The 27247-nt window shown below is 40.3% G+C and overlaps 1 protein-coding gene across 4 annotated transcripts; it reads right to left on the reverse strand.

Moving 5' to 3' along the window:
- Positions 1-3716: 3716 nt before the first annotated feature.
- Positions 3717-27226, reverse strand: MTRF1 (mitochondrial translation release factor 1). 4 transcript variants are annotated; one of them, XM_058670685.1, is made up of 10 exons: positions 26972-27226; positions 25171-25553; positions 23277-23368; positions 21162-21243; positions 20862-20969; positions 15620-15792; positions 13872-13989; positions 11709-11845; positions 9612-9710; positions 3717-3929 (listed from the first exon to the last, which is right to left on the reverse strand). In XM_058670685.1, the coding sequence occupies exons 1-10, from the start codon at positions 27184-27186 to the stop codon at positions 3816-3818; spliced, it is 1521 nt and encodes a 506-aa protein (XP_058526668.1). In that variant the 5' UTR covers positions 27187-27226; the 3' UTR covers positions 3717-3815. The 4 variants fall into 4 exon arrangements, with proteins under 4 accessions (XP_058526668.1, XP_058526669.1, XP_004577508.2 ...); XM_058670686.1 differs by having other exon boundaries at positions 3718-3929; positions 25171-25593; XM_004577451.3 differs by having other exon boundaries at positions 3718-3929; positions 25171-25593; positions 26929-27226.
- Between the last annotated feature and the right edge of the window lie 21 nt (positions 27227-27247).

The following is a 27247-nucleotide window of genomic DNA, read 5'->3' on the forward strand; positions in this document are numbered from 1 at the left end:
CCGGAAGAGGTTCCCGTTTCCCAGCATCGGATTGGCGCGCACCGGCCCGTTGCGGCTCACTTGGGGAGTGAATCATCAGACGGAAGATCTTCCTCTCTGTCTCTCTCCTCTCTATATGTCTGACTTTGTAATAAAATAAATAAATCTTTAAAAAAAATAGAAACGTGGATTCATTTAGATATAATTGGGATAAAACTATGATTTCAAACTAGTGAGTTTTACCTATTTGTTGACCAAAATTTTAAATAAAGGCTATAAGCTGTGAAAGCATGCATGTATATGTCTACATGTATATATAGTACCAAACTGACTTTAAAAATATTATACACATGTAACTTTTTTTTTTTTTAAAGATTTATTTTATTTTTATTACAAAGTCAGATATACTGAGAGGAGGAGAGATAGAGAGGAAGTGGAGCCGCCGGGATTAGAACCAGCGGCCATATGGGATCAAGGCGAGGACCTTAGCCACCAGGCCACGCTGCCAAGCCCACACATGTAACTTTTTTACTTTCTTTTTTTTTTTTAATTTTCATGATAGTGTTTTATAGGCACAGGGATTCCCCTCCCACCCCCAATCTTCCCCGATGCTGTTTTCCCCTGTATTATTATAGTAGTATAATCCTTCAGCAACAGTCACAACTCCAACATTCTGCTGCTTAAGTGTATCATGCCATTGTGGGTATAAACAATGGTGGATATTCTGGTAACCTATTGATAAGATATATTTAATAGCTTCATTGGGAGTCCTCCTTTTATTTGGAAGTAGAGATGCACACTGCAACTTATTTTCACTTCCCAGTGTGCTAATCTCCACCATTCTAGAGTTCAACTGTGAGAATATATGTATATTCCTGTTTACCCATGTGTCTATTTGTTTTGTATTTTGCATAAAGGTTGCCTTCTATCAGAGAGAACGTATGTTGTTTGTCCTTTTGGAATTGGCTTATTTCAGTGAGCATGATAGTCTCCAGGTAGGACAATTTTATAGCAAATGGCAGAATTTCATTATTTTAATGGCCAAGTAGTATTCTGTGGAATAGATGTACCAGTTTCTTTATCTATTGCTCTTTTGATGGGCATCTGAGTTGTTTCCATGCTTTTGCTATTGTGGATCCTGCAATGGCCTGGGCAGTTCCAGGCCAGGGGTCTACAGTTCAATTGGAGTCTCTCAGGTAGGTGGTAAGGACTCAGCTATTTGGGCCATCATCTGCTGCAGTATGCATTAGGAAGATGGATTGGAAGTGGAGAAGCCAGGACTCCAGCCCGGAACTCTGACATGGGATGCAGAGATTACCCATTCAGGTAAAACCAAGTTGTCATTCCTTGAAATGGTTCCTGGCAGGCCAATGAGACTAGTGAAAGAATCTATGACAACCTCTTATGAAATCGCTCTTACGAAAGGCGATCTTACTTACTGTTGAGTGTAGACCAATTCAAGATTTGTAGAGCAATATTATCACAGCATTATCCCAAGAAATCAAACAATATTATCACACAGTGTTTACCCTGGTGATTATGTATTCCAAAAACATCTTCCCAAGTTATTTGCAACAAGGATGGAATATCAGGTGTTGTTAATTAACCCTTGTGCTATTAAACTACAGCATGTGTGCTCATAGATAAATTAAAAACTTTGACAGTGGAGATGTCAAATTCACTAGAAGCCCAACAAGTAACTTATCAGACCTTACAAAAATTGAGCACACAGCATCAGGTCTCCCAAGACCTTTGGTTCCAATTGTTTTCTTCAAAGGGCTGAATCATGCTATTTTTTCTTAACGTGGAAACCACTCAGTGGCATTCTTCCCTTTTACTTTCCTGAAGCAGGACAATCATCAATGATAGATGGTAGTTGCCAGGCAGCAACATTAAGCATTGAACATTACACTTTCTCCTCACGGCTTCTGGTGCTCTATACAGTAAAAACAAACAAAAAAAGACCAAAAAAAAAATCCACCAAAATCCACTTCTCTAACCACAGAAACAGTCTCTGAAACAAGTTTTCCCCAAGTTGTTTTCAATAACAATTGCAATTGTTATATCGTCAGTCACCTATGTCTAGCACCTCTGGACTTCTTGGTGGACATCCTTGTTACAAAGGAATGACTGGGAAGCCTTAAAGAACTGTGTGTGTCTGAAAGAGGTTATCCTGTTTTAGTCTTCTGCCACTACAAATTGGGATTCCTTTGATTCTTGACTCTGAATAATCTGATGTCTTCCTATGTTTTATGCCTTCATATGATGGAGCTGTAAGATCATTAATAAAAAGGAGAGAATAAAAGGTCCAGGATGACTTCACCAACCTGTTAGGATGAACTCTAAGTAGTCCTGAATTATGCGACAGACTTAAATGGCTTACCTGTTGATAGGGAAGTTCTTTTGGGATCAAGATAACCACATTAAAATTAATCACCAAATGGTACTAACACCTTTGGTGGTACTCACCGAAGTGCTATTTCAAATATAATAACACTAACATCCTCTGGCCAATTTAGAACTGACTGGCACCACCCCCTGGAATTTGCTGGGTGGGACCTAATAAAAACAAATGGCTCTGTGCAGCCTGTCTTTGCTTCTAGCTTTTGCCCCATTAGGATAAGATATAGCATCTTGGATTTTCTCTGGAACAGGGACATGTTCTAGCCATTGTTGGCACTGTCTCTAATAATTTTTTAGTTGTGAAGGTCAAATAGCATTAGTCAGTATTTCCATGTTTTCGTCTTCTTTAGGACTTGAAGTTGTAATTGCCCACATTAGAGTTATTAACTAAATATATCCAGTAAGCCCTAAATGACAGCCAACAAACATTAAGCTGGGTAAATACTGATACTCCTTAACAAGAAACATGGTCTTTGGTCTGGCGCAATAGCCTAGTGGCTAACTCCTCATCTGGCACATACCAGCACCCCACATAGACACTGGTTCATGCCCCAGCTGCTCCACTTCACATTCAGCTCCCTGCTTTTGGCCTGGGAAAGCAGTTGAGGATGGCCCAAAGAAGCTCCTGGATTTTGATCAGCTCAACCCTAGCCTTTGCAGCCACTTTCCAATAAAAATAAATAAAGATTAAAAAAAAAAATCTTTCCAGAGGGAAGGAGATACAGAACGAAAGATCTTCTGTCTGCTGATTCACTCTCCAAATCACTGCAATGGCCAGAGCTGAGCCAATCTGAAGTCAGGAGCCAGAACCTTACTCTGGTCTCCCATGCGGGTGCAGGGTCCCAAGGCTTTGGGCCATTCTCAACTGGCTTCCCAGGCCACAAGCAGGAAGCTGGATGGGAAGTGGGGCTGCTGGAGCATGAACCGGTGCCCATATGGGATCCTGGTGCGTGCAAGGCAAGGAGTTTAGCCACTAGGCTATCACAATGGGCCTATATAAGCATTCTGATATTTAATTGGTCTTCTAGCTCATGTTCTCTCATAATATTTAACATAAGTTTCTCACAAAAGAATTTTTACTGCACTACCTCTTTATGGAACTTCTACTTTTCCTTTCTGTGAAAACAATCAGTTATTGTGTCTCCTAACAGTAATTTCTAAGACTCCACTACAGTTCTTTTGCAGTTACTGAGCTTGAATTGATCAACATATTTCTCCATTCAATGACGAATGATTGTTTTCCACTTAAAGATTTGGACAATTCTTTACAGGAACACTAAGATAAGCAATTAGGCCAAGAAATGTAATTTTGATTCATTAAAATATATTTGCACAATATATTTATAGCTGCATCTTACAAATAATCATTAAGATATCCCTACTTTAGTGTGCTTCTTCACAAAGACCCATTTCATTTTATAATAAATTAGCATTTATTTGGCTGATTTAAGCCTTTGGTCAAGAATTTCAATGATGGCTTCTTCATCTGCTGATTGAAGCAGTTTCTGAATTAGATGATCCAGGCATTTCTCACCACATAAAAATTCCTGGTAAAAAACAGAGTTATTATGAAACTTGGTTATTAGAAATAAAGAAACAACATGTTTAATATATGTTTATGTCCTTTCAAAGATCATTTGAGAGAGGAAAAAACAAAAATAGAGAGACATATACACACACAGTTCCTGTTTTCTGCTTTACTCCCTATACCTCTGCTGGTTTAGAAAGGGCCAAGCATTGGGAACTTAAACAGATCTCCTGCATAGGTGGCAGGGAGCCAATCACTTCAGCCATACCTGCTGTGCAAAGGTCTACAAAGTCAGGACACAAATCCAGCACTCCGATACGAGAGTGTTCACCTGGCATCTTAAGTGCTAGAGCAAATGCCCAGTCCTTTTATTTCTTCACAGTCATTATTTAATAGCAAGAAAGGATTTCTAATGTTCTGCAACATCATGAGCAGTTGTTGGGAGGATCTGCAACTTTTTCTGGCTTTTTATAGTGAGTAATGAGTCTAACAGAGTAAACAGAATGTTACCTCTTCTCAAATTGTTTAAATTAGAATTTTGTCTTAAAATGGACTTCTGAGATTTGCTTTCCAGCAACTCTGGATACGACAAAGCAAAGAACATAATTCTAGGTTCTCAGGCGATTTTGAGCAAGATAAGCTTGGTGAATCTTTCCTCTTTTGTATCTTATAAAAAATTTTTCATTCTGGACCTGAGACTCCTACCCTTCTCACTCACACCATGCTGTTTCCAGGGGCTGACTGAAATGTCTCAACCTGGCAGGTGTTTTGTTACCAAGCTCTCTGGATCGGGCTCTGACAGAGCCTCCTTGGACTAAGCCAGTTTATCTTTCTTGTGCCATCTCTTTAGAATTAAGATTCCTTAATCTGTAACTAATTTACAAGTTTTCTGATACACTGTATGTACAGTAATTTAAAATTCTGTTAGTCTTGTGTAATCAAAAAGTATTTTTGGCGGGATACCTAGGAAAACTTCCTTGAGATTTGCAACTCATTTTTTTAAGTGGCTCAACAATTAACACAGATGTATATAGAGAGAAGGAAGTACAGGAGGAAAAAATCGTTAAATATAGCAAAAGGTAGCAATTGTTAAACTTCAGTATAGGTTATGTAGTATTCACTGAACTAGTCTTTAAAATTTATGTATGTTTGACAATTTTCAAAATATAAAGTTTAGAGAAAGATGCGCAATTACAAATTACCTCCAAATATTCCAATAGGTAAACAACTGTTCTGGTTAGACCTCCTACACTCTCCCCGACATTTTTTCTCTGAAAAATTACTAAAATAATGACCTCAGGTACTAGGTATGATCAGAGGGGTTGGGATTAGTGAATTCACACACTCTCGTATTTTAGAAATATTCAACTTCAGACCCTGGCTTAATAGAAATACTTTAATGTTGATATTGAAACATGGAACATAGAAGGCTTTGATGTAAAAACGGTCTTAAAGTTGAGAAAGGGTAAGTGTATACATTACTTCTTCAAATAAGCTCTAAAGGAAAAAATATGTGTTAATATCTTTGTATTCCTAAAAACATCAGTATATAGTAAAACTCTAAACAGATAACAGAAACACTGTGATGTAACCTTAAAATTAAGAATAATTTTAATTGGAATATAAGACGAAATTCTTATAAAGTAAGTACACCCTGGCATTGTAAAGACACCAGCATCCTATACTAGAGTGCTGCTTTGAGTCCTGGCTACACAGCTTTTGATCTGCTTCCTGCTAAAATGCCTGGGATGGTAGAAGATGGACCAAGTATTTCCCTAATACCCATGTGGGAAACTTGCATCAAATTCATGTTTAGCCTGGCCCAGACCTGGCTGTTACAGTCATTTAAGGAGTGAACCAGTGGATTAAAGATTTTTCTCTCTTCCTCCGAATCTTTCAAATAAATTCAAAAGTAAATATTTAAAGAAAAAAAATCAATTTAAAAAAGAACAGTATTTCCACAAGTAAGCTGCTGTTTCAATAAAGAGAATGAGTATGAAAATTGGCACAGAAATACATACACTTAAAGTCCAGGGCAAAAAATATATATATTTTTTTAAATTAAAAAATAAATGAAGTCCAGCCCAGCATGGTAGCCTAGTGGCTAAAGTCCTCGCCTTGCATACGTCGGGATGCCATATGGGAGCCAGTTCAAATCCTGGCAGCCCCACTTCCCATCCAGCTCCCTCCTTGTGGCCTGGGAAAGAAGTGGAAGATGGCCCAAGGCCCTGCACTCATGTAGGAGACCCAGAAGAGGCTCCAGGTTCCTGGCTTTGGATCGGCGCAGCTTTGGTCATTGCAGCCAAGTGGGGGGAGTGAGTCAGCAGATGAAAGATCTTCCTCTCTGTCCTCCTCTCTGTATATCTGGTTTTCCATAAAAATAAATAACTCTTTTTAAAAATTAAAATAAATGAATTCCAAGGCAAGGGGAAATTTCCAGTGTAAATGCAATATAGAGTAGGAAGTAAGACATACTAAGAAATCTGTACAAGACTTTGAGAAACAGAACAGAATTTGTGAAATGCTACATTATGTGGTAGTCTTCTAGATAAATGCAAAAAAAAAAAAAAGGAGAATTCTGGAAAATGCCAAATGATCTCACAGGAATGTACTGGCTGCTGCTACCTCTGAACGACAGAAATACATGAGCATGGGTCTGCAGGATTTTTGGCTCCTTCCTGCCAATTAATTAATTAATTAATTCCTTCTTTCCTTCCTTCCTTTCAGATTTATTTATTTTTATTGGAAAGTCAGATATACAGAGAGGAGGAGAGACAGAGAGGAAGATCCTCTGTCCAATGATTCACTCTCCAAGTGACTGCAACAGCCGGAGCTGAGCCAATCCGAAGCCAGGACCCCCAGGACCTTCTTCCGGGTCTCCCACACAGGTGCAGGGTCCCAAGGCTTTGGGCCATCCTCCACTGCTTTCCCAGGCTACAAGCAGGGAGCTGGATGGGAAGCAGAGCTGCCGGGATTAGAACCGGCACCCATATGGGATCCTGGCACATGCAAGGACTTTAGCCGCTAGGCCACTGTGTCGGGCCCAAATGCCAATTTCTTACTTTCTGCTTTTCTCATTCTGTTAACCTCAATCTTCTCTCACTGAAGAATGTTTTCTTGTCAGCATTATAAATGTGGCTTCTTTGTAAGTATTTCATATTCACTTTTAGCCACTAAGAAATACTGTTTAAAAGAATCTCCTTTTTTAACAATTCTGGGAAAGAACTCATGGCTGGGTTTATTCTGATATCCACCCCAAACAAATCCACTGTAAAGATCATGATCATGTAACACCATAGCTGTTTCAAAAGGGACTTTCTGGGTAGAGCACAAAGAAGGGAAAGCTTAGAATAAGGCAGATCTGAGCAAAATGTCCCAAAGATATTTCCTTTCTTTTCCATCCACTCTGCCTATTCCATCCACTGTCTGTTACCCTGGGGTTGAGATTCTTACCATTTTCAAACTCACAATTTATTCCTAAAATTTTCGTGTCTACTAGTCTCTTTACTGTCCTTCATACAAATTTAACTATAAAAATTTAGTTTGACAAAAAATTATTGTACAGATACACCATAGGTTTCAATGTGTTCGTGTTTCAAAAACTCATCACTAATTGGAAATATTATAAATATAAAAGGCATTTAATACACCTAACTTACTGAACTTCAAAGTTTTGCTTAGCCTACCTTAAATGTGCTCAAAACACTTATACCAGACAATGCTTGTGTCAAATCATCTAAGACCTGTACTATTCTATGATAAAATGCTGGATATTTCATGTAATTCGCTGAATATTGTTTGAAAGGGAAAAACAGAGTTGCTACATGGGTGTACTTTTGCACCATTGTAGGTCAAACCACCATAAGTTGGAGGCTGTATACATCTATGCAATGCAAGGTATGCTTTGATATGGAGAATGATGAAATCATGCTGGAGTACAAGTCCATCATCTCATGTATCTGTTATGGGTCATGATAACATTTCAAATGCCCAGCTTTAGCAGTTTTGAAATATGCAGTGCATTATTTCTTATGTCATCATTCTTCCCAGTGCATGGTTAGAGCATATGCCTCCCATCAAACTGAAACTGTACTCTGAGATAAATTTTTCCCTTTTCCTTACCTGCCTCCCTCACAGAGATTTTAATGTTTTGTTACATTTTTCCATGTTGTTTTCATATCATTTCTTTTCAATAGTATATCTTTCCCAAATTCTGGTTAGTGATTGTTGAAATACACCGATATTATTTTCCTGATTACTTCTGGGTCAGGCATGTTAATTTAGAAATGACATATATGTAGGCAAAAATCAGATGGTTTAGAACCAAAAAGGCCAGGTGCCATGCCTGTTTCATGACAGATTACTACCATATGCACCTTCATGCCTACTTAACAGATGCTAAGGGCCAGTGCAATAGCTTAACTGCCTAATCCTCAACCTGCAAGCAATAGCATCCCGTATGTGTGTCCCAGCTGTTCCACCTCCCATCCAGTTCTCTCTTTATGCACTGCAAAAGCAGTGGAGGATGGCTGCAAGACTTGGGACCCTACACCTGTGTCAGAGACCAGGAGGACATGTCTGGCTTTAAATCACCTCAGCAATGGCCATTGCAGTCATCTGAGGAGTGAACCAGCAAATGGAAGATCTTTCTCTCTGTCCTCTCCTTCTCTCCATAAATCTGCCTTTCCAAAATAAATAAATAAATAAATAAATTCTAAAAAGAGAAAAAAAAATAAAGGATGCTACAGACCATAAAAATGTGGCTGTCTCAGGGAAAACACTGTCATTATGACTAGAAAAACAACTGAAAGAATATGGTGCAATTAGAGAAATATGGCCAAATACATTTGGCTAATACTGCATTTCCTGAGGAGAAGGAAATTAGCAAATACTTTCCCCTTCTCTACACAGTTCCTCCATGTCCACACAAGAAAGCCTTAGCTGCTACATGGACAGAGGAAGTGGTATAATCTACGTGAAATTTATAAATACAATGGAAACATTTTCCTTCTCAAACCAAGACTTTGAGTATAGAATGGGACAGAACCAAGCCTAAGAATCAAGTTCACTTCCCCCTCCCGTGGCAGCAAAAGGGAAATTTTTCTATGCCTCATTATTAATGTACTATAGTCCTGGCTAGGGCCCGGCGCCGTGGCCTAGCGGCTAAAGTCCTCGCCTTGAACACACCGGGATCCCATATGGGTACCAGTTCTAATCCCAGCAGCTCCACTTCCCATTCAGCTCCCTGCTTGTGGCCTGGGAAGGCAGTCAAGGACGGCCCAAAGCCTTGGAACCCTGCACCCGTGTGGGAGACCCAGAAGTTGTTCCTGGCTCCTGGCTTCGGATTGGCACAGCACCGGCCATTGTGGTCACTTGGGGAGTTGAATCATCGGATAGAAGATTTTTCTCTCTGTCTCTCCTCCTCTCTGTATATCTGACTTTCCAATAAAAATAAAATAAATCTTTAAAAAAAAAAAAGTTCTGGCCAGACAGGATTTAGGTAGCTGGTGTTCATTCAGTCTTCACAGGGTCTTTTTCCCAGCTGCTTAACTGTAACACCTGAATCTAATGACTGAGGTCCTCTTGAATCTGAGATGCACATCGTGTTTATAATTCCCGCTCACAGAGTGCACACAGAGACCAGCATTGTGGTATATAGTGGTATCTGAAGAATAATTTTCATAAATTTAGCAAATATTACCTTAATATCACGAACTTCATAGGATATCCTGTGGTCAGTGACTCTGTCATGGGTGAAATTATATGTCCGAATTCTCTCTGCCTGCGCTCTTGTTCCCACCTGCACCACAGCAAAACCATTCATATTTTAACCTGAAAATATCATTACAATGGAAAATATACCTGAAAGATTAATTTTGTCTTTTAACAATGTAAGTATTTTCTAAGTTGTATCTGCAAAGGGAGAAGCAGAACTTCACAGGAGAACAGGATGCAGTTTCAGGCTCCTGGCTTGGCCTGGCTTAGACTTGTTATTTCAGCTATTTGGGGAGCAAACCAGCAGATGGAGGATCTCTATCTCTTTCTTCTTCTTCTTTCATTTTATGTATTCCAAAGGCAGAGAAACAGAGAGAGAGAGAGAGAGAGAATAAGAGAGAGAGATCCTTCATCTGGGGCCCAGTGGTGTAGCCTAATGACTGAAGTCCTTGCCTTGAGCACGCCAGGATCCCATATGGGCGCCGGTTCTAACCCGAGCAGCTCCACTTCCCATCCAACTCCCTGCTTGTGGCCTGGGAAAGCAGTCGAGGACGGCCCAATGCTTTGGGATCCTGCACCTGTGTGGGAGACCTGGAGGAGGTTCCTGGTTCCTGGCTTCGGATTGGCGCAGCTCTGGCTGTTGCAGTCACCTGGGGAGTGAGTCATCGGATGGAAGATCTTCCTCTCTGTCTCTCCTCCTCTCTGTATATCTGACTTCGTAATAAAAAATAAATCTTAAAAAAAAAAAAAAAGAGAGATCCTCCGTCTGTTGGTTTACCCCCAAATGGTTGGAGGCCTGGGTCTGGACCAGGCTGAAGCCATAAACCTACAACTCCATCTGGGTCTCCCACATGTCTGGAGGAGGCCCAAGCACATAGGCCATCTTCTGCTGTCCTTGCAGGCACAGTTAAAGGGAGCCACATGCAAGCAGAGAAGCCAGGTTGCAAACCAGTGCTGCAATATGGGATGCCAGTTTTGCAGACAGTGGCTTCACTTGCTGCTCCACAATGTTAGCCCCCACAAAAAATCATCAAAACTAAATTAATCATCTTCCCATCTTAAGAGTACATAATGAAAAATAAATCTCCCTTCTCCCCATCCTCTGATTCCATCCTCTGATTCCAGCAGTAGCAATCACTATCCCCAGGTACTGTGTATCTGTTTTTTTATCTATTTATTAAATTTGTTCCCACAGAGTCATAATAAAAGAAGAGATGGGGAATGCGACAGACATTTGGTTCAGCTGTCAAGACTCTGCTCAGCACACAAGCATCCCACATTAAAAATGCCTACGTTCGTGTCCTGGCTCTGCTTCCAATTCTAGCTTACTGCTAACACATATCCTGGCAGGCAGCAGGTGATGGCTCAGGCACCTAAGGTTCTGCCTAGGTACCTAACCTCAAATGTAGGGCAGCAAGGCAAAAACTTCTCTTTTTCTTTCTCTTTTGTCTCCCTGTCCCCACACTATGCTTTCCAATAAATAAGATTTTGGGGCCCTGCTCGATTGCTCAGTGGCTAATTCCTTACTTTGCATCCTCTGGGATCTCATAGGGGCACCATTTCACGTTCCAGCTGCTCCACTTCCATCTAGCTCCCTGCTTGTGGCCTGGGAAAGCAGTCGAGGGTGGTCCAAAAGCCTTGGCACCCTGCACTCGCATGGGAGACCCGGAAGGATCGGTTCAGCTCCAACCAATGCGGCCACATGGGGAGTGAACCAGCAGATGAAAGATCTTTCTGTCTCTCCTTCTCTCTGGAAATTTGACTTTCCAATAAGAATAAATAATTCTTTAAAGATAACTAAGTAAAATAAATTTTTATAAGAATGGCGTAGGTTTTGTAATTTAAAAAATTCTAAAAACCTCAACTTCTAAACAATTATTGACTTTATTTTCATTTATGACATAAATGCTGACGGGAAACTGGTGCCCCTATGGGATGCCAACATTGCAGGCAGAAGCTTAGCTTACTACACCACTATATCAGCTAAAACATTTCAATTTAAGTATGAACAAACATGACATTTTCTATATAAAGTAATAACTTTTTGTTTAGTTATTAAATAGTTACAGGAAATTAATCTTACCTGCAGTTTCCTAGCACTTTGTTGCTGACATTTGTCTTTCTCAATAATCTTCTGAAAGAGTCGTGCTTTCAACACGCGCAAAGCTATTTCTTTATTCTTTATCTGTGATCGTTCTTGTTGGCATTCTACTACTAGTCCTGAAAAATAGCAAGGATCAGAGGTGAACTCTTCTCCACATGCCAAATTAAGATAGACCTGAGGAACATTAGAAAGGAAAAGCCAACCAAGAAAGGATGACAAAAGATGAAAACCTTTCAGATCTGGCACGGGTCAGAACCTGCACCTGGCTATCAGTGCTAACAGCTGCAGAGAGCTGCTTGGATTCTGCTGGAGAAGACAGAGCAGCAGATGGATGAGCAGCCTTAACCTGAAAAACCCAAATCCCAAATCTTTAACTGTGTGTACTGATACAACCCTTGAGTTCAGATTTTTACATGACAGCTTCTTGGCATGTAGAGTCTAATACAAATACTGCTAAATCTGAAAACTCAAAAATCTGAATACTCCTGGTCATAGACATTTTGGATAGAAGATACAAAGCCTGCATTTTCATTTCCTGAACTCTGGCTCTCCCTCCCAGTTTGCATTTTAACTGACAGGGAAAAATGATGCATATTTAGGGATGCCATGTGATACTTCAATACATGAATATATCATGTAAGGTTTCAACTGGTGTAAACAGACCCATCTCCTCAAACACATCATTTCTTCATGGTAAAAAAAAAAAAAATCCAAATACTTTCTTCCAGCTTTCTTAAAATACAAGGTTACCATCATCTACATCTAGAGTCACTCTACAATATCAGAATGTAGTTTTTCTGTCTTAATGTAACTGACTCTCAGAACCTGTTGATCAATCTTCCCATCCTCCATCATCTCTACCCTCCTTGGTGATTAGGAATAGTACTGCAATAAACACAAAAGAACAGATCTCTTTTTGACAAGTGACTTCATTTCTTTGGCTACATACCCAGGAATGGGACACCATCACATGATGGTAATTTTGCTTGTAATTTCTTGGAAAATCTCCATGATGTCTTCCTAACAGTGGTATAAATTTACATTACTACCAACAGTGAATGAATTCTTTTTCTTCACATCCTGACCAGCATTTGTTATCTCTGTCTTTTTGGTAATGGCCAAAGGTAAACGTACTTCTCTGCTTTATTGTAGCCATGGAGCTGGACAGGGGCTCTCAACTTCCCTCCACCTCCCAGCCATCTGCCTGGAGCTCTCTTGCATCTAGGACTCTTTTTCTACCACCTAAGAGAATAAGGAAATTTTCATTTAAAGATGGCCACATTTTCATGAGCTTTTCTCTAAATTCCTGTTCTTGCCAGCTAACCTATATGGATTTTTTGCCAAAGCACCTGTGCTGTTCCTATCTACTAGCTTAGGCTGGCAGTCTTAGCTTCAAACTACTGGCAGCTCATGGGCAACAGTGGTGGCACCTCAGTCTAATCTCTGCACCATGGTGCCAGCATCCCATATGGTACCAGTTCATGTCCCGCTGCTCCAGCTCTATGCTTATGGCCTGGAAAAGCAGCGGAGGGCAGCCCAAGTCCTAGGGACCCTGCACCCATGTGGAAGACCCAGAAGAAACTCCTGCCTCCCAGCTTCAGATTAGTTCATGTGTGGCCATTTGGGGAGTGAACTAGTGAATCAAAGGCCTTCTTTCTCTTTCTCTCCGTAAAATCTGCCTTTCAAATAAAATATAAATTAATCCTTTAAAAAATAAATCATTAAAAAATATTTTTTAAAGAAAAAAGTGAAAAAGTAAAAAAAAAAAGTTTTTTTGCAATCCCAAATAAGAAATAAGTTACATTAAAGACTTTAGAATTATTATTTTTTAAAGATTTTTTATTTATTCATTTATTATTTATTTATCTATTGGAAAGGCAGATTTATGGAAAGAAGGAGAAACACTTGCTCACTCCCCCACGTGGCTCTTGATTGCAGATTCCTGCTAATGCTTATCCCAGGAGTGCAGCATTTGCGATGGCTCAAATGGAGGGTCTTTCTCGTCCAGGAAACCTGGATTGAGTTCTTGGTGCTTCCCTTTGATCTGGCCCAGTCACCGCCAGTGCAGGCAACTGGGGAATAAACCAGATGAAGAGAGTTCTCTATGTCTGTAGAAAGTATAAAATCAAGGGCCTTGTTTACCTGTGGGTAGATGGACGAGTCTGACAGCACTATCTGTTGTATTAACGTGCTGTCCTCCTGCTCCTTTGGCTCGGAATGTGTCTATTCGCAAATCTTTGGCATCCACTTTGACATCTACCTAGAACAAAAGGCATAGCATAAAAGTTGATTCATTAGTTTACAATGAAATGAGATCAAGCAAAAAAGAAAGAAAGGAGCAACTGGGAGGTAGGGAAGGGAAGGCAACAGAATATCAGTGAATTTTTGGACAATTAAAACCTGAATGTGAGGTGGTTTGGCATAGGTATATATGCCCTAGAGATCACTTAGTAATCACAAAGGCAAAAATATGCTTTACAACGGAGCTATTTATATGGTGACCATCTATCTTAACTAAACGATCAAACCAAAGCTCTGTAAAGGTGGGATAATCTGACATTGATGCCTTCTGATAAGATGTGACTTGTCTGTGACTATACCTAGAACATATTCTTGCTTGAAATGTGTAACCATAATGGAATGGAATATTATGATACAACTTTCAATATAATAGAGAGAGTAAAGGAACAAGCTCAGAAATACAATGAGCAAACCATCAAAGTAATCCTGAAGGTGGAAGATTTCAAAGCATCAGTGTCATAAAAAATAATTGGGGAGACTGTTCCATACTTAAAAGTATTATGGCAGATAAATGCAACTTGTGAAATTTGATTGAAGTATGCCCAAAAATGATTATCTATGAAAATACTGGTAGACTGATTAGAGAATCCACAGAATGAACTAGATATTAGGCAGTTATGATTAACTTTCATGGATAGTGCTTTCATGCTTATCTAGGACAAAGTCCATAATCTTAGGTGATGTGGATGATTTGAGGGGAAAAGGCTTTTGGTATCTGATGTATCCTTTATAGTTCATTTAAAGATTTATCTACATACATATATAGGAATCACATAAATGCAAAACAGCTGTTGACCCCAGGTAACGGCTATAAAAGTTTTCATTGTGATTTCTGTTTTCAAATTTATGTATTTTCTTAGAGAAAACAAATAGGCAGTGTGGCTGTATTCAAGATAGAAATTTTATACAGAGATTACATCACTGATCTAAAACATCTGGAAATCATTACTTTTACTTAGGATAAAATACAGACAACTGGCCCAGCGTGATAGCGTAGCAGTTAAAGTCCTCGCCTTGAATGCCCCAGGATCCCAAATGGGCACCGGTTCTAATCCCAACAGCTCCACTTCCCATCCAGCTCCCTGTTTAGGCCTGGGAAAGCAGTGGAGGATGGCCCAAGGTCTTGGGACCCTGCACCCACCAGGGAGACTTGGAGGAAGTTCCTGGCTCCTGACTTCAAATTGGCGCAGCACCGGTCATTGCGCTCACTTGGGGAGTGAATCATCGGACAGAAGACCTTTATGTCTCTCCTTCTCTCTGTATATCTGACTTTCCAATAAAAATAAATAAATCTTTAAAAAAAAACTGCAGACAACAAAGTTTTTTTTAAAAAGTTCTGTAAATGCTACTTTTGAAATTTAAAAATAAAAAGATGACTTCTTTTTGAAACAACACAAAATAAATCAAAAAGCCTTCATTAGGTATAAGAGGAGCAACTTTACCTGGAATTAAAGATTTCCCATTAGAGATGATAAAATCCAATCTATAACCATTCAGAAAAAAAAAAAAGATTTTTCTGGGAGTGATGGCTTCTTAGCAGAACACACATGTACACAGAGTGAGCTCCCCAGGCCTCTCGGGGAAGTTACCTCATCTGGCTGAGGGAGGACAATGACGGACATTGTCCCAGTGTGAATACGCTGCATCCTCGATGACAGGCCCACCTCAGGGATGCGCTGAACTCGGTGAATGCCACCTTCGTACTTCAAATGCTTATAGACATTGTCACCAGAAATTCGGGCAGCTGCATGATGCAGTCCACCTAGAAAAAACAACATCCAAAAATATTAATGAATTCTACTTCAAGAAGGATCAGAACCCTAAGTTATTCTAACCTAAAGTCTGACTACCTTTTCCAATTATTAATGTAACAATGTATTAAACAAAACATAACAAATACTAGTTCTGGTTATCTTTGTGCAATAGAATGATTTTTTAAAAAAGATTTATTTATTGGCATGGTGCAGTATCCTAATGGCTAAATCCTTGCCTTGCAACCACCTGGATTTCATACGGTTGCTGGTTCATGTCCCAGCTGCTCTACCTCCCATTCAGCTCCTGGCTTGTGGCCTGGGAAAGCAGTAGTGGATGGCCCAAAGCCTTGGGACCCTGCACCCACGGGAAAGACCCAGAAGTAGCTCTGGGATCCTGGCTTTGGACCAGCTCAGCTCCAGCCATTGCAGCCATTTGGGTAGTGAACCAGCAGATGGAAGATTTTTGTCTCTGTCTCTCCTTCTCGCTGTAAATTTGCCTTTCCAATAAAAAGGAAAAAAATTACAAAAAAAAAGTTTATTATTCCAAAGAGTTACAGAGAAAGAGAAGGAGAGAGGCAAGGAGAGAGGGACAGGGAGAGAGAGCTTCCATCTGCTCATTCACTTCCCAAATGGCTACAACAGCCAAGGCTGGACCAAAGCCAGGAGCCAGGAGCTTCATCCAAGTCTCCTGTATGGATTCAGGGGATCAGTGGATACATTAGCAGGAAACTGGATTGGAAATGAAGCAGCTAGGATCTGAACTGGTACCCATTTGGGATGCCACTGCTATAGGCAGTGGCTTAACCATGTGCCACAGCACCTGTCCCACAATAACAGATTTTATAACATTTGTTTTCTATGTTTTTTGTAAATTTGTTTCTAAATTTCCTATGATGCACAAGTTTTACTTCTATAACCAGGACAAAAAAGCAGGTCCTTTTCTGCATTGAACTACTCTGGGCAATCTTAGACCATATATATAAGAATGCTCAAAACAACAATTTTATAACATTGAGTAATTCTATAGGTTCTTCCCAAGTTTAAGAATTTGTTGAAAGTTCTCTTCTGCTTCATTGTGGAGCAGAATGATTAACACTAAGAATTCTTAATGCCTAGGTTGTCTTCTCAGATAACTGCTTGAAAAAACGTTTAAAATGACATAGAGAGAAAATGGTAAGAATCAAATGTATGACATAGTGACCATGACTCAGGTCAAGAGAAAGAACTTTGTCAAGAACTCCACAATCCCTCCCATAATACCCTTTTCAGGCATAATTCTTCCCTCCCCTCTGAATAATCATTATGCTTTTATTCCTTTCCTTATTATAATTTCATTACCTAAATGTGCAGCCCAAGGTACTATTGTTTGGTCTTCCCCAATGAAACATTTGATAGGTCTTTTAAATCTCTTTTAAAGCCACATGTTCACTATTCATTTTCTATACATTATCATCTGTTCAGGAACGTGGGATATTGATCTGCAGTGCTTCCAACGATTTGGTTTTGCTGGAATGAATGTTCTCAGGGTAATTCCACCTGTTCTGATACCTTCTACATTGGCTATAATCTGGTTTGGATATCAGCTTTCACCTCTGGGTAAGATTATAGGAAGCACAGAATGTCTGGGTGGCTCTCTTTTTTTGCAGTATTGATGGCCTTTGATGCTTAATGTATCATGGGGGGTTAGGAAACAGTGATAACCCAGGTCAATAATTTTTTAAAGATTTGTTTTATTAGGGCCCGGCGGCGTGGCCTAGCGGCTAAAGTCCTCGCCTTGAATGCCCCGGGATCCCATATGGGCGCCGGTTCTAATCCCGGCAGCTCCACTTCCCATCCAGCTCCCTGCTTGTGGCCTGGGAAAGCAGTTGAGGGCAGCCCAAAGCATTGGGACACTGCACCCGCGTGGGAGACCCGGAAGAGGTTCCTGGTTCCCGGCTTCGGATCGGCACAGCGCTGGCCGTTGCGGCTCACTTGGGGAGTGAATCATTGGACGGAGGATCTTCCTCTCTGTCTCTCCTCCTCTGTGTATATCTGGCTGTAATAAAATAAATAAATCTTAAAAAAAAAAAAGATTTGTTTTGTTTTATTGAAAAGGCAGATATAGAGAGAGGAGGAGAAACGGAGAGGAAAATCCTCTGTCCTCTGATTCTCTCCCTAATGAGAACTACCCAGAGTCGTGCCGATCCGGAGCCAGAAGTCTGGAGCCTCTTCCAGGTCTCCCACACGGGTGCAGGGTCCCAAGGCTTTGGGCCATCCTCCACTGCTTTCCCAGGCCATAAGCAAGGAGCTGGATGGGAAACGGGGTCACTGGGATTAGAACCGGCACACATATGGGATCCAGGCATGTGCACGGCGAAGACTTTAGTAGCTAGGCTACAGTGCTGGGCCCATAGGTTATAATCTTTTAATTATCTTTTAAAATATAACTATAGGGAAACTCTTTCCTTTGTCTACTATTTGATTATCTAGTGTGATATTATACAGTGCTTGCAAGGTGAGGATTTATCCATTGAGCCATTGTGCAAGCCCATAAATAAAATAAATCTAAATTTTTTTTTAACTTTTTAAAAATATCTTTATCTTACTTTGCTAGTGAGCCATTATCTCTGAAAGTCTCCTAATTATTATTTAGGACTGTCTACAAAGCAAGGAGGGAACCTGTTATTAAACTCTGATTAAACTATCGGTTCTTTGATTCTTCTTTTTATTAAACAATATTTATTTGGGACAGGCACGGTAGCCTAGTGCCTAAAGTCCTCACTGCCACAATCCCATGCGGGTGCTGGTTCATGTCCCAGCTGCTCCACTTCCCATCCAGCTCCCTGTTTGTAGGCCAGGAAAACAGCAGAAAATGGTCCACATCCTTGGGACCCTGCACCCGCATCAGCCAGGCTTAAATTTAACCCTAGTATTGCCATTACTTATTTTGGGACCATAGATTAATTACTTATGCTCTGAGCTAAGATCCTGATCTGTAAAATAAGATAAGTGATATCTATTTATCAGAGTGGTGAGGATATTTATGTAGGACACACTTGAGCAAACAATAGCACTTTTTTTATCCACTATCAGACATTGCCCATTTATCCTTTGGAGATTTTTTTTTTCACATGCATCCCCACTCCCAATTCTTTCTTTAAAAAAACAAACAAACAAACAAAAAAAAAAAAAAAAAAATATATATATATATATATATATGAAAGTCAGAGTTAGAGTGGGACTCCTCCCAATTCTTAGTCGTGTGTAGATTGTTCTAACCACCTCTTTGCAGTCTCCCTTACATCAAGACTCTCATCCATTCTTCATACCAATGTCAAAAATAATCTTCCTAAAAATGTTTTCTAACAGATAGTATTCAAATTCATAAAATCTTCAACAGTTCCCTATGCCCTCTCAACCAAAACTTGTTCAACATTCAAGGCCCTTAAGAAGTACTCCTTTGAGCCCATTTCAGCTATCACATCCCATGCTCCCAGTGTGCTGTGAGAACCTCCGGGTTACTCCCCAGCACCACACTGCTGGGGATGTTGTCCCTTCCCTCTGCCCGCACTGACACTCCCTCTTCCAGAGCACAAGCTGTACTCACAATCTGCACCAACTACCTCTTACTTGTGCTCAATTCTGGCTTCCATTTCTCTGTTGTTTACCGTACATTACTCCTCATTCCCCACTTGCAGTTGTGATGAGCCCTTTCTACTATGGTGCGTTCCTATCTAGTCAACCAGAATAAAGCTTTCAGGAGAACCAAAAGAATGGAGAAAAATGAGAATTACTGCCAGGTGTTCTGAATTAACATACTAGGCTATTTAAAGGTTTAAAGATCTGTACAAGTTTCCTGAAAATAAGCATAAGTGGATTAGCTTCTTCTGCTTTCTTGTAAGAATCTAACACATCATTAGTCACTCAGTATAATTTTTAATATCTGATTATATCACATAATATATAAAATTTATGGAAAAAATTAAGATTTTGTTTATTTGAAAGGCAGAGTTACAGAGGGAGAAGAGGGAAAATGAGAAAAAGAGGTCTTGCATTTGCTGATTCATTCCCCAAATGCCTAAAGTCCAGGGATGGGCCAGGAGCCAGGAGCTTTATCTGGGTCGCCTTTGTGGGTGCAGGGGCCCAGCACCTGGGCCATCTTCTAATACTCTCCCAGGCACTTCAGCAGGGAGTTGGATCAAAAATGGAATAGTCAGGAAGGAACAAGGACATCCATATGGGACGCCAGCCCTGCCAATAGTGACTTTTACCAACTATGCTACAATGCCAAGCACATCTCTAAAATTCTTTCCATGTAAAAACTTAATATATCTTTACAATACTTTTCAAGGCAAGGTAAGTAGTCACAGTGTCTGGCAGATAGGCCAAATGTTTTTAAATCAGACAACAGAGCAGGTGTTTAGCCTAGTGCTTATGGTGTCAGTTTATAAGTCCATGTCCCAGGTACTGTGTTTTATAGTACTTCAGTTCAGTACCCAGCTCCTGCTCTTGCCCCCAGCTTTCTGCTCCTGCAGACTCAGGCAGGCAGTGGTGATATCTCAAGTAACTGGGCTTCTGTGATCTATGTGCAAGACTTAGGTTGAGTTCCTGGCTCCCAACTTTACATTAATCCATCCTTGGTTGTCCCAGGCAACTGAGGATTGAACCAGTCGATGGGAGCTCTGCCTTAGTACCTCAAGATAGATGGACAGATAGATAGATAAATGAAGAGGGACTCTGGGTAGGCATTTAATGCATTGGTTAAAACAATTGGATTCTACATTGGAGTGCCTGGATTAAGTCTCAGCTTTCCTTTTGATTCAGTTTCCTGCTAATGCGCACCCTAGGCAGCAAATGATGGCTCAAGGAGGTAGGTCCCTAGTATTGCGTCCCAACCCTGGGTTGAGTTTGGCTTCAAAGTGATTAAGCACCAGTTGTTGCATGGTATTAAGGAAGTGGATGGAGGATGCCTATCTCTCAAAGTCTTTAAACAAACAAATAAATAAAATTTACAAGTTAGACAATATGGTTCTAATCAAAATGAGACATAAAATAATTTTTGGCATCTTCTATGAACAGAGTCCTCAGATATGCCTACCATATTCTGCTGGTGTGTAATTCAGAAGTTCAAATTTCCAGTGTTTATAACATGAATAATTCTGGTACATGTCAAATATTTCTCGGGTAAACTGCTGGCAGATATCACCTGAAAGAAAGTACAAAATATTCAGTCAGCACAAATTTCTAAGACAGCTATACACAGATCCAAGCCCCTTAGAAAATAAGCAGTAACTACTTCTGAAGTTAAACATATTAAATGGACTTTTAAAGTCACAGTGATATCATACCAAATAAAAAGTATTTCTTAGTTCATTTACAATAACATTATTTTATTGACCTCCAGTAGTTCTTCCAGATGTCACTTCCAAAATAACATCATTTTTGTCATATTTCTCCTTTGGAACTAGATTCTGGAAGAGCTAGAAAAGAAAAAAAAAAAATCAACTTTTGAGTATATATTTTCTTTAGTGTGCTATTATCTGAACTTAGAGAAAAGCCTTCAAAACATTTTTAAAAATTGGTAAGGAGGGCCTGGCACCGTGGCCTAGCGGCTAAAGTTCTCGCCTTGAATGCCCAGGGATCCCATATGGGTGCCTGTTCTAATCCCAGCAGCTCCACTTCCCATCCAGCTCCCTGCTTGTGGCCTGGGAAAGCAATCGAGGACGGCCCAAAGCCTTGGGATCCTGCACCCACGTGGGAAACCCGGAAGAGGTTCCTGGATCCTGGCTTTGGATCGGCGCAGCACTGGCCGTTGAGGTCACTTGGGGAGTAAATCATCGGATGGAAGATCTTCCTCTCTGTCTCTCCTCCTCTCTGTATATCTGCGTTTCCAATAAAAATAAATAAATCTTTAAAAAAAAAATCAGTAAGGAACAAAATCGTACCAACTCCTAATAAAGTTTTTCCTAAAATGCTACAATAAGCAAATCTGATTAGACCTAAACCAGGTGCTCAATTCATGTTAACGAGACTACTTTTCAGAATATTGTCCATAACACTATCAGAATATTCTAATTATTTTTTTTTCTCCTGAAACATCTTAATTTTCTAAAATGCAGAAGTTTAGATCAAAGTCTAGAGTTTTTGCCTCTTATAATTGGTTTTGCACAGTGGCTTCTTTCATCGAAGCCTAGCTTTGAAAGACCTCATTTGGAGAAAATGAACTTTAATATGTGACTGATAACCTCCCCTGCTATAAATCAAAGTAGACACCAGGTCATCCCATGCTTGTTCAGCAGAGCCACTCAGAGCCACTCATTTTAAAAGACTGTGTTGAAAATTCCAAATAGTTTTTCAAGCATGACCAAAAAAAAAAAAAAGGCTCCTAATGAAGTAATTGACTTTCCTCTTGGAAAGAAAAGTCTTTCAAATCAAACTCAAAGTACGTTTCGTTCATGGCTCTCCCTATCGCCAATTTCTGAAATACTTCATCACTGCTAGAAATGATATGATCTGTGGGAGAGAATATTAGACTAAGGATTAATATTGGGTTAACTAAGGGTGGACTCATTGGTTAAATTCATTAAAAAATAATAATAGCTGATACCACTTCTTCAGCCACCAAAACCCTCAGATAGTCCATTTCCTAGATACCAAAGGTAAGACAACTAAAGGCAGGAAGACAGCACAAAGGACAGAGGAAAATATCTACCAGCACTGTGCTCTTCACCGTCTGCGGAGAAACCATCCTCTGAACTAGAAAGCAGACAGACCATAATATTCTACTTACACGTCCAGGAGGAAATGTTCCATGAGCCTTGAGAGACTCGGCCAAGACTGTTACTAGTGCTAACTAAAGATCTGGGTTGGGCCCGGCGGCATGGCCTAGTGGCTAAAGTCCTCGCCTTGAACGCGCCGGGATCCCATATGGGCACCGGTTCTCATCCCGGCAGCTCCGCTTCCCGTCCAGCTCCCTGCTTGTGGCCTGGGAAAGCGGTCGAGGACGGCCCAATGCTTTGGGACCCTGCACCTGCGTGGGAGACCCGGAAGAGGTTCCGGGTTCCCGGCTTCAGATCGGCACATCACCGGCCCGTTGCGGCTCACTTGGGGAGTGAATCATCGGATGGAAGCTCTTCCTCTCTGTTTCTCCTCCTCTCTGTATATCTGACTTTGTAATAAAGTAAATCTTATAAAAAAAAAAAAAGATCTGGGTTAACCAACTATTTCTACACCACAGCTTTCATTCCATTCTACCCAGTGTCAGTTTTCAATCATTTCAACCCAGCCCCTCCAATACTTAAAAAATGTTGACTATTCTCCACAATTAGTTAATTAAGCAATTAATTTCTTTACTAGCATGTGTTCTCTTGTCTGGCAAATTAACAGATAACAGACTGCGCTTTGAAACGACAGAAGTAACACTTAATAAGCCACTGTTTGGAAAGCAGTGAAGTTAGCCTATCAAGAACAGCTATATTTTAACACTATTTAGATCAGTCTACCTAAAATATACCTCAGAGTATAACATGTTGATTTTTTCCTCAATGGCTTGTCTTTCTTCCAATGCAAGTGATTGTAACTGCTTTTCATCATGTGTATTTAGACCTAAAAAGAAGAACAGTGAAGTTTTTAAATTACAGAAAAGTTATCTCAGCGTTCCTTGCAACGTTTTATTTCAGTTGGGAAGATAACCCACCCCACGCACAGGAGGAAACTTCCGAGCATTCGTGGACAATATATATAATAAAAGATAGTGTGTGGATTACAAAGATTTTTTTGCAACAAAATAAATGTAACTTTTAATTCAGTTTTTCCAGGAACTTTTTGAAATTCTCCTGTATTTATGAAAACTGTATGACCTTATCCCCCAAAGCCTGTAATTTCAATGTTCAAAATTATAGAAAGCAGTGACTATTCTGGGCCCAGCGGCGTGGCCTAGTGGCTAAAGTTCTCGCCTTGAACGCCCCAGGATCCCATATGGGCGCTGGTTCTTATCCCAGCAGCTCCACTTCCCATCCAACTCCCTGCTTGTGGCCTGGGAAAGCAGTCGAGGACGGCCCAATGCATTGGGACCCTGCACCTGTGTGGGAGACCTGGAAGAGGTTCCTGGTTCCCGGCTTCGGATCGGCATGCACTGGCCGTTGTGGCCACTTGGGGAGTGAATCATCGGATGGAAGAGCTTCCTCTCTGTCTCTCCTCCTCTCTGTATATCTGACTCTGCAATAAAATAAATAAATCTTGAAAAAAAAAAAAGAAAGCAGTGACTATTCAGATTTCAAAAGGGTTCAGCCAATGACCATTCAAATGAAATATTTTCAAAGTATTTAGCTTAGTGCCTGACACAAAGTAAGATGTAGTACAAATGTATTACTAGAGAAAAGCAAAACTGTAGAGCTATAGTCTTCAGAAATTATTTATTCCAAGGTCCATGCAGGGCAGCAAGTGAAGCTTATGATGCCCTTAGAGTTGATGCTCCATTCCTGTTCCAATTCCCTGCTAATGCTCCTGTTACGGCAGCAGATGGCTCAAGTGCTTGGGCCCCTGTCTCCCTTGTGGGAGACCAGAGTGGAGTCCTGGCTGTTGGCTTCAGCCTCATTCAGACCTGGCTGTTGTAATGATTTGTGTAGTAACCCAGTGGATGGAAGATATCTATTATCTCTCTTCCTCTGTCTCTCTTCCTCTCCCTTTCCCCCAACTCTCTGTTGCTCTGTGTTCCAAATAAACAAATCTTAAAAAAAAAAAACTACAATTTGTTAATCTTACAGATGATAACGATCCTATGGCTCAAAGGGGTTATGTCAATTTAAGAAGAAAGTATCTGGAAGCTCCAATTATGTGCCAAGCAACCATCTCAAAATTAATTAATTACAAATTTGAGTGACATTATACAGCAAGAAAATAAAAAAATCTTCATTAGGGCCTGGTGCAGGAGCCCATGCATCAGGATCCTAGCCCATGCATCAGGATCCCATATGGCCGCCGGTTCGTGTCTCAGCTGCTCCACTTCCGATACAGCTCCTGCTTGTGGCCTGGGAAAGCAGTGAAGGATGACCAAAAGCCTTAGGACCCAGCACCCACATGGGTGACCTGGAAGAAGCTCCTGGCTTCAGATTGGCTCAGCTCTGGCCATTGCGGCCACTTAGGGAGTGAACCAGTGGATGGAAGATCTTTCTGTCTCTTTCCTTTGTAAATTTTTCCAATAAAAAAACTTTGTCAAACTTACTCAGAAGACTTACAGTGCCACTATCAGGAAGCAGGAAAATGTAAGGTTTGGAACATAAAAGACTTTATTGAATAAACCCCATCTTTTCAACTTATTTCTTAGAGGCTTTTAAAAATACTGAGTCCAATAGAACTTTAACTTAGAAAAACAACTCTGTACTTAAACATTTTTTCCTTCTACTTACTTTTACACATTGACTCTAATTCTTCAATAGCTTGTTGGGCCTCCAGAATTTCTTGGTATATGGCTGCAAGGGGTGCTAATTCAGCATGTCTTCGGTTCAAGGACTTTTGGTTCCCATCAGTCACAGAGACACGATGTAAACACTCATCAAGTGTTTGGTATTCCTTATTGAGGTCCTCCATGTATTTCTGCAGTGCTTTGTATTTCCAAACCATTTGGGTGTCTTTATGACAGTATCTCCTGGACCAACTCTTATTTAACAGATGGAAAATGTGACTCCTGTTTTGCCTAAAAATGTGCAGCCTTATATCAAGATGTTTGTGTTTTAAATGATGAGCATAAAGATGGATGTGACGCTGCAGGGAACCAGTAAAAGATGGATTTCTAAAAAGCCAAATATACAGGTGATGATTCATCTCAGCATCTGAAATACAATAAATACACCTGAGAAAATCAACTCTAAATCTTATTTAGTTCATTGCATCAGCTCTCTTGGAACACAGTCCCAAACTCAACAACCCAAAAAGCAAAATGCCTGGCCCAGTCCCAACCTGCTGTTGTAGGCTCAGTGCTTCTATTTCTCAATTCTGCAGTCACTTTTACAAGGTGCTTCCCTTTTAGCTCAAAAATCCCAAAGGAAGAAAACTTCAAATTGTAACAAGCTCAAAAAGGAAGTCGTATGAAAAAGCAACAGTGATGACAATTATAGTATGTGAAAACACAACACAGAACAGTATAATCTCTAATGTATTTTCAAAACGTTCTACAATATCTGGCTTATGTGGTTTTTCAAACCAAATGTTAATAAAACGTAGAATTATGGATATGTTCTGCCTAACTCACATTTTTTCCTACTTTCTCAAAGCTTCTACACAGATAAGACATGTTACCTTGTAATAATAAAAGAAGTTAATTTTATAAATTACAGGTTAGGCAGTATTGGCTGTGTGCAATAATTACTTGTTCTCTTCCCTTTCAACAGAATAATCAAGAACTAACAAAAGTACACAAAAGTTTTATTGAGAAAGGGAACATTAGCCGTTCTAGGAAAATACCTTGCCTCTAAAATCCAATGGTTCAAAGTTGAAACAAGGGTCAAAACTTATTAGCCTAAACCTTCACTCTCTCCATCATGCCTAATATGTTAACAGATATGCTCACATAGGAGTTCAGTAAATCTTTAAATCTGCTGAGTATTATCGCTTAGGAAGTAAGCCTCTCAGAATGATCTCCAGACTGAACATACTGAATCACATTTGGAATTGGGCTGTGCAAGAAGACACCCGGGCTTGGCAGCCACACATGGTAACTCTCCCCCAGCAGAAGTTTCTATGTGTCTGTACATATTGACACAAACACACCAGAGGAAGTGTCTCCATTTGGAAACGGAAAGAATAAAAGGAAAACAGATTTTTGCTGCAATACTTCCAGCTGAAAGTTCCATCACATGAAGTGATAGAAGGAGTAACTTTCAAGGTCATGAACGTTTAGAAACAAAACCTCTTTTCCCCAATGTTCTCTTTATCTGAGAACACCAAGAACTTTGCATCACCCATCACAGGGGCAATACTATTCTGATATTTTAGAAAAGTCATTGCCGTGGGTGTATCGGCAGAAACACAACGCAGACGAGCCGCACGTGTGGCTCGCTCTGCAACTCCATACCAGCAGCATATGCAGAAGGAGGCAACGTGAGGGGGAAGGGACAAACGGGTAAAGCAAAAATGCCCTCTTCGGAGCACAAAAATAATTTAAATACCTAAGAAATAGAAGAAAAAAAAAGTAGGTTTATGTTTCCTTACAGACGCCGAACCCGTCCGTGGCAGCCAAACACTTCAGGAGACACCTCGGACCACTGCCTCTTCCGGGTTAGCACCTGTTTCCGCCTCCTCTCCCGTCTCGAAATTTCTCTCCAGTAGTTCTTTGAGTATGCATTGCAGCGGGCCAACATGAAAACAGTGCGTTGCAGTGGAGTAAAACCAGATGGAAATTCTTTTGCGAGATCGCAACCTACCATATTTTTCCAGAGCGAAAATCCAGGGCATGGATGGAGAGGGTAGAAGGGCCGGAAGGTTCTT

Source organism: Ochotona princeps, chromosome 12 (genome assembly GCF_030435755.1).
Source record: "Ochotona princeps isolate mOchPri1 chromosome 12, mOchPri1.hap1, whole genome shotgun sequence".
NCBI classification, from domain to species: Eukaryota; Metazoa; Chordata; class Mammalia; order Lagomorpha; family Ochotonidae; genus Ochotona; species Ochotona princeps.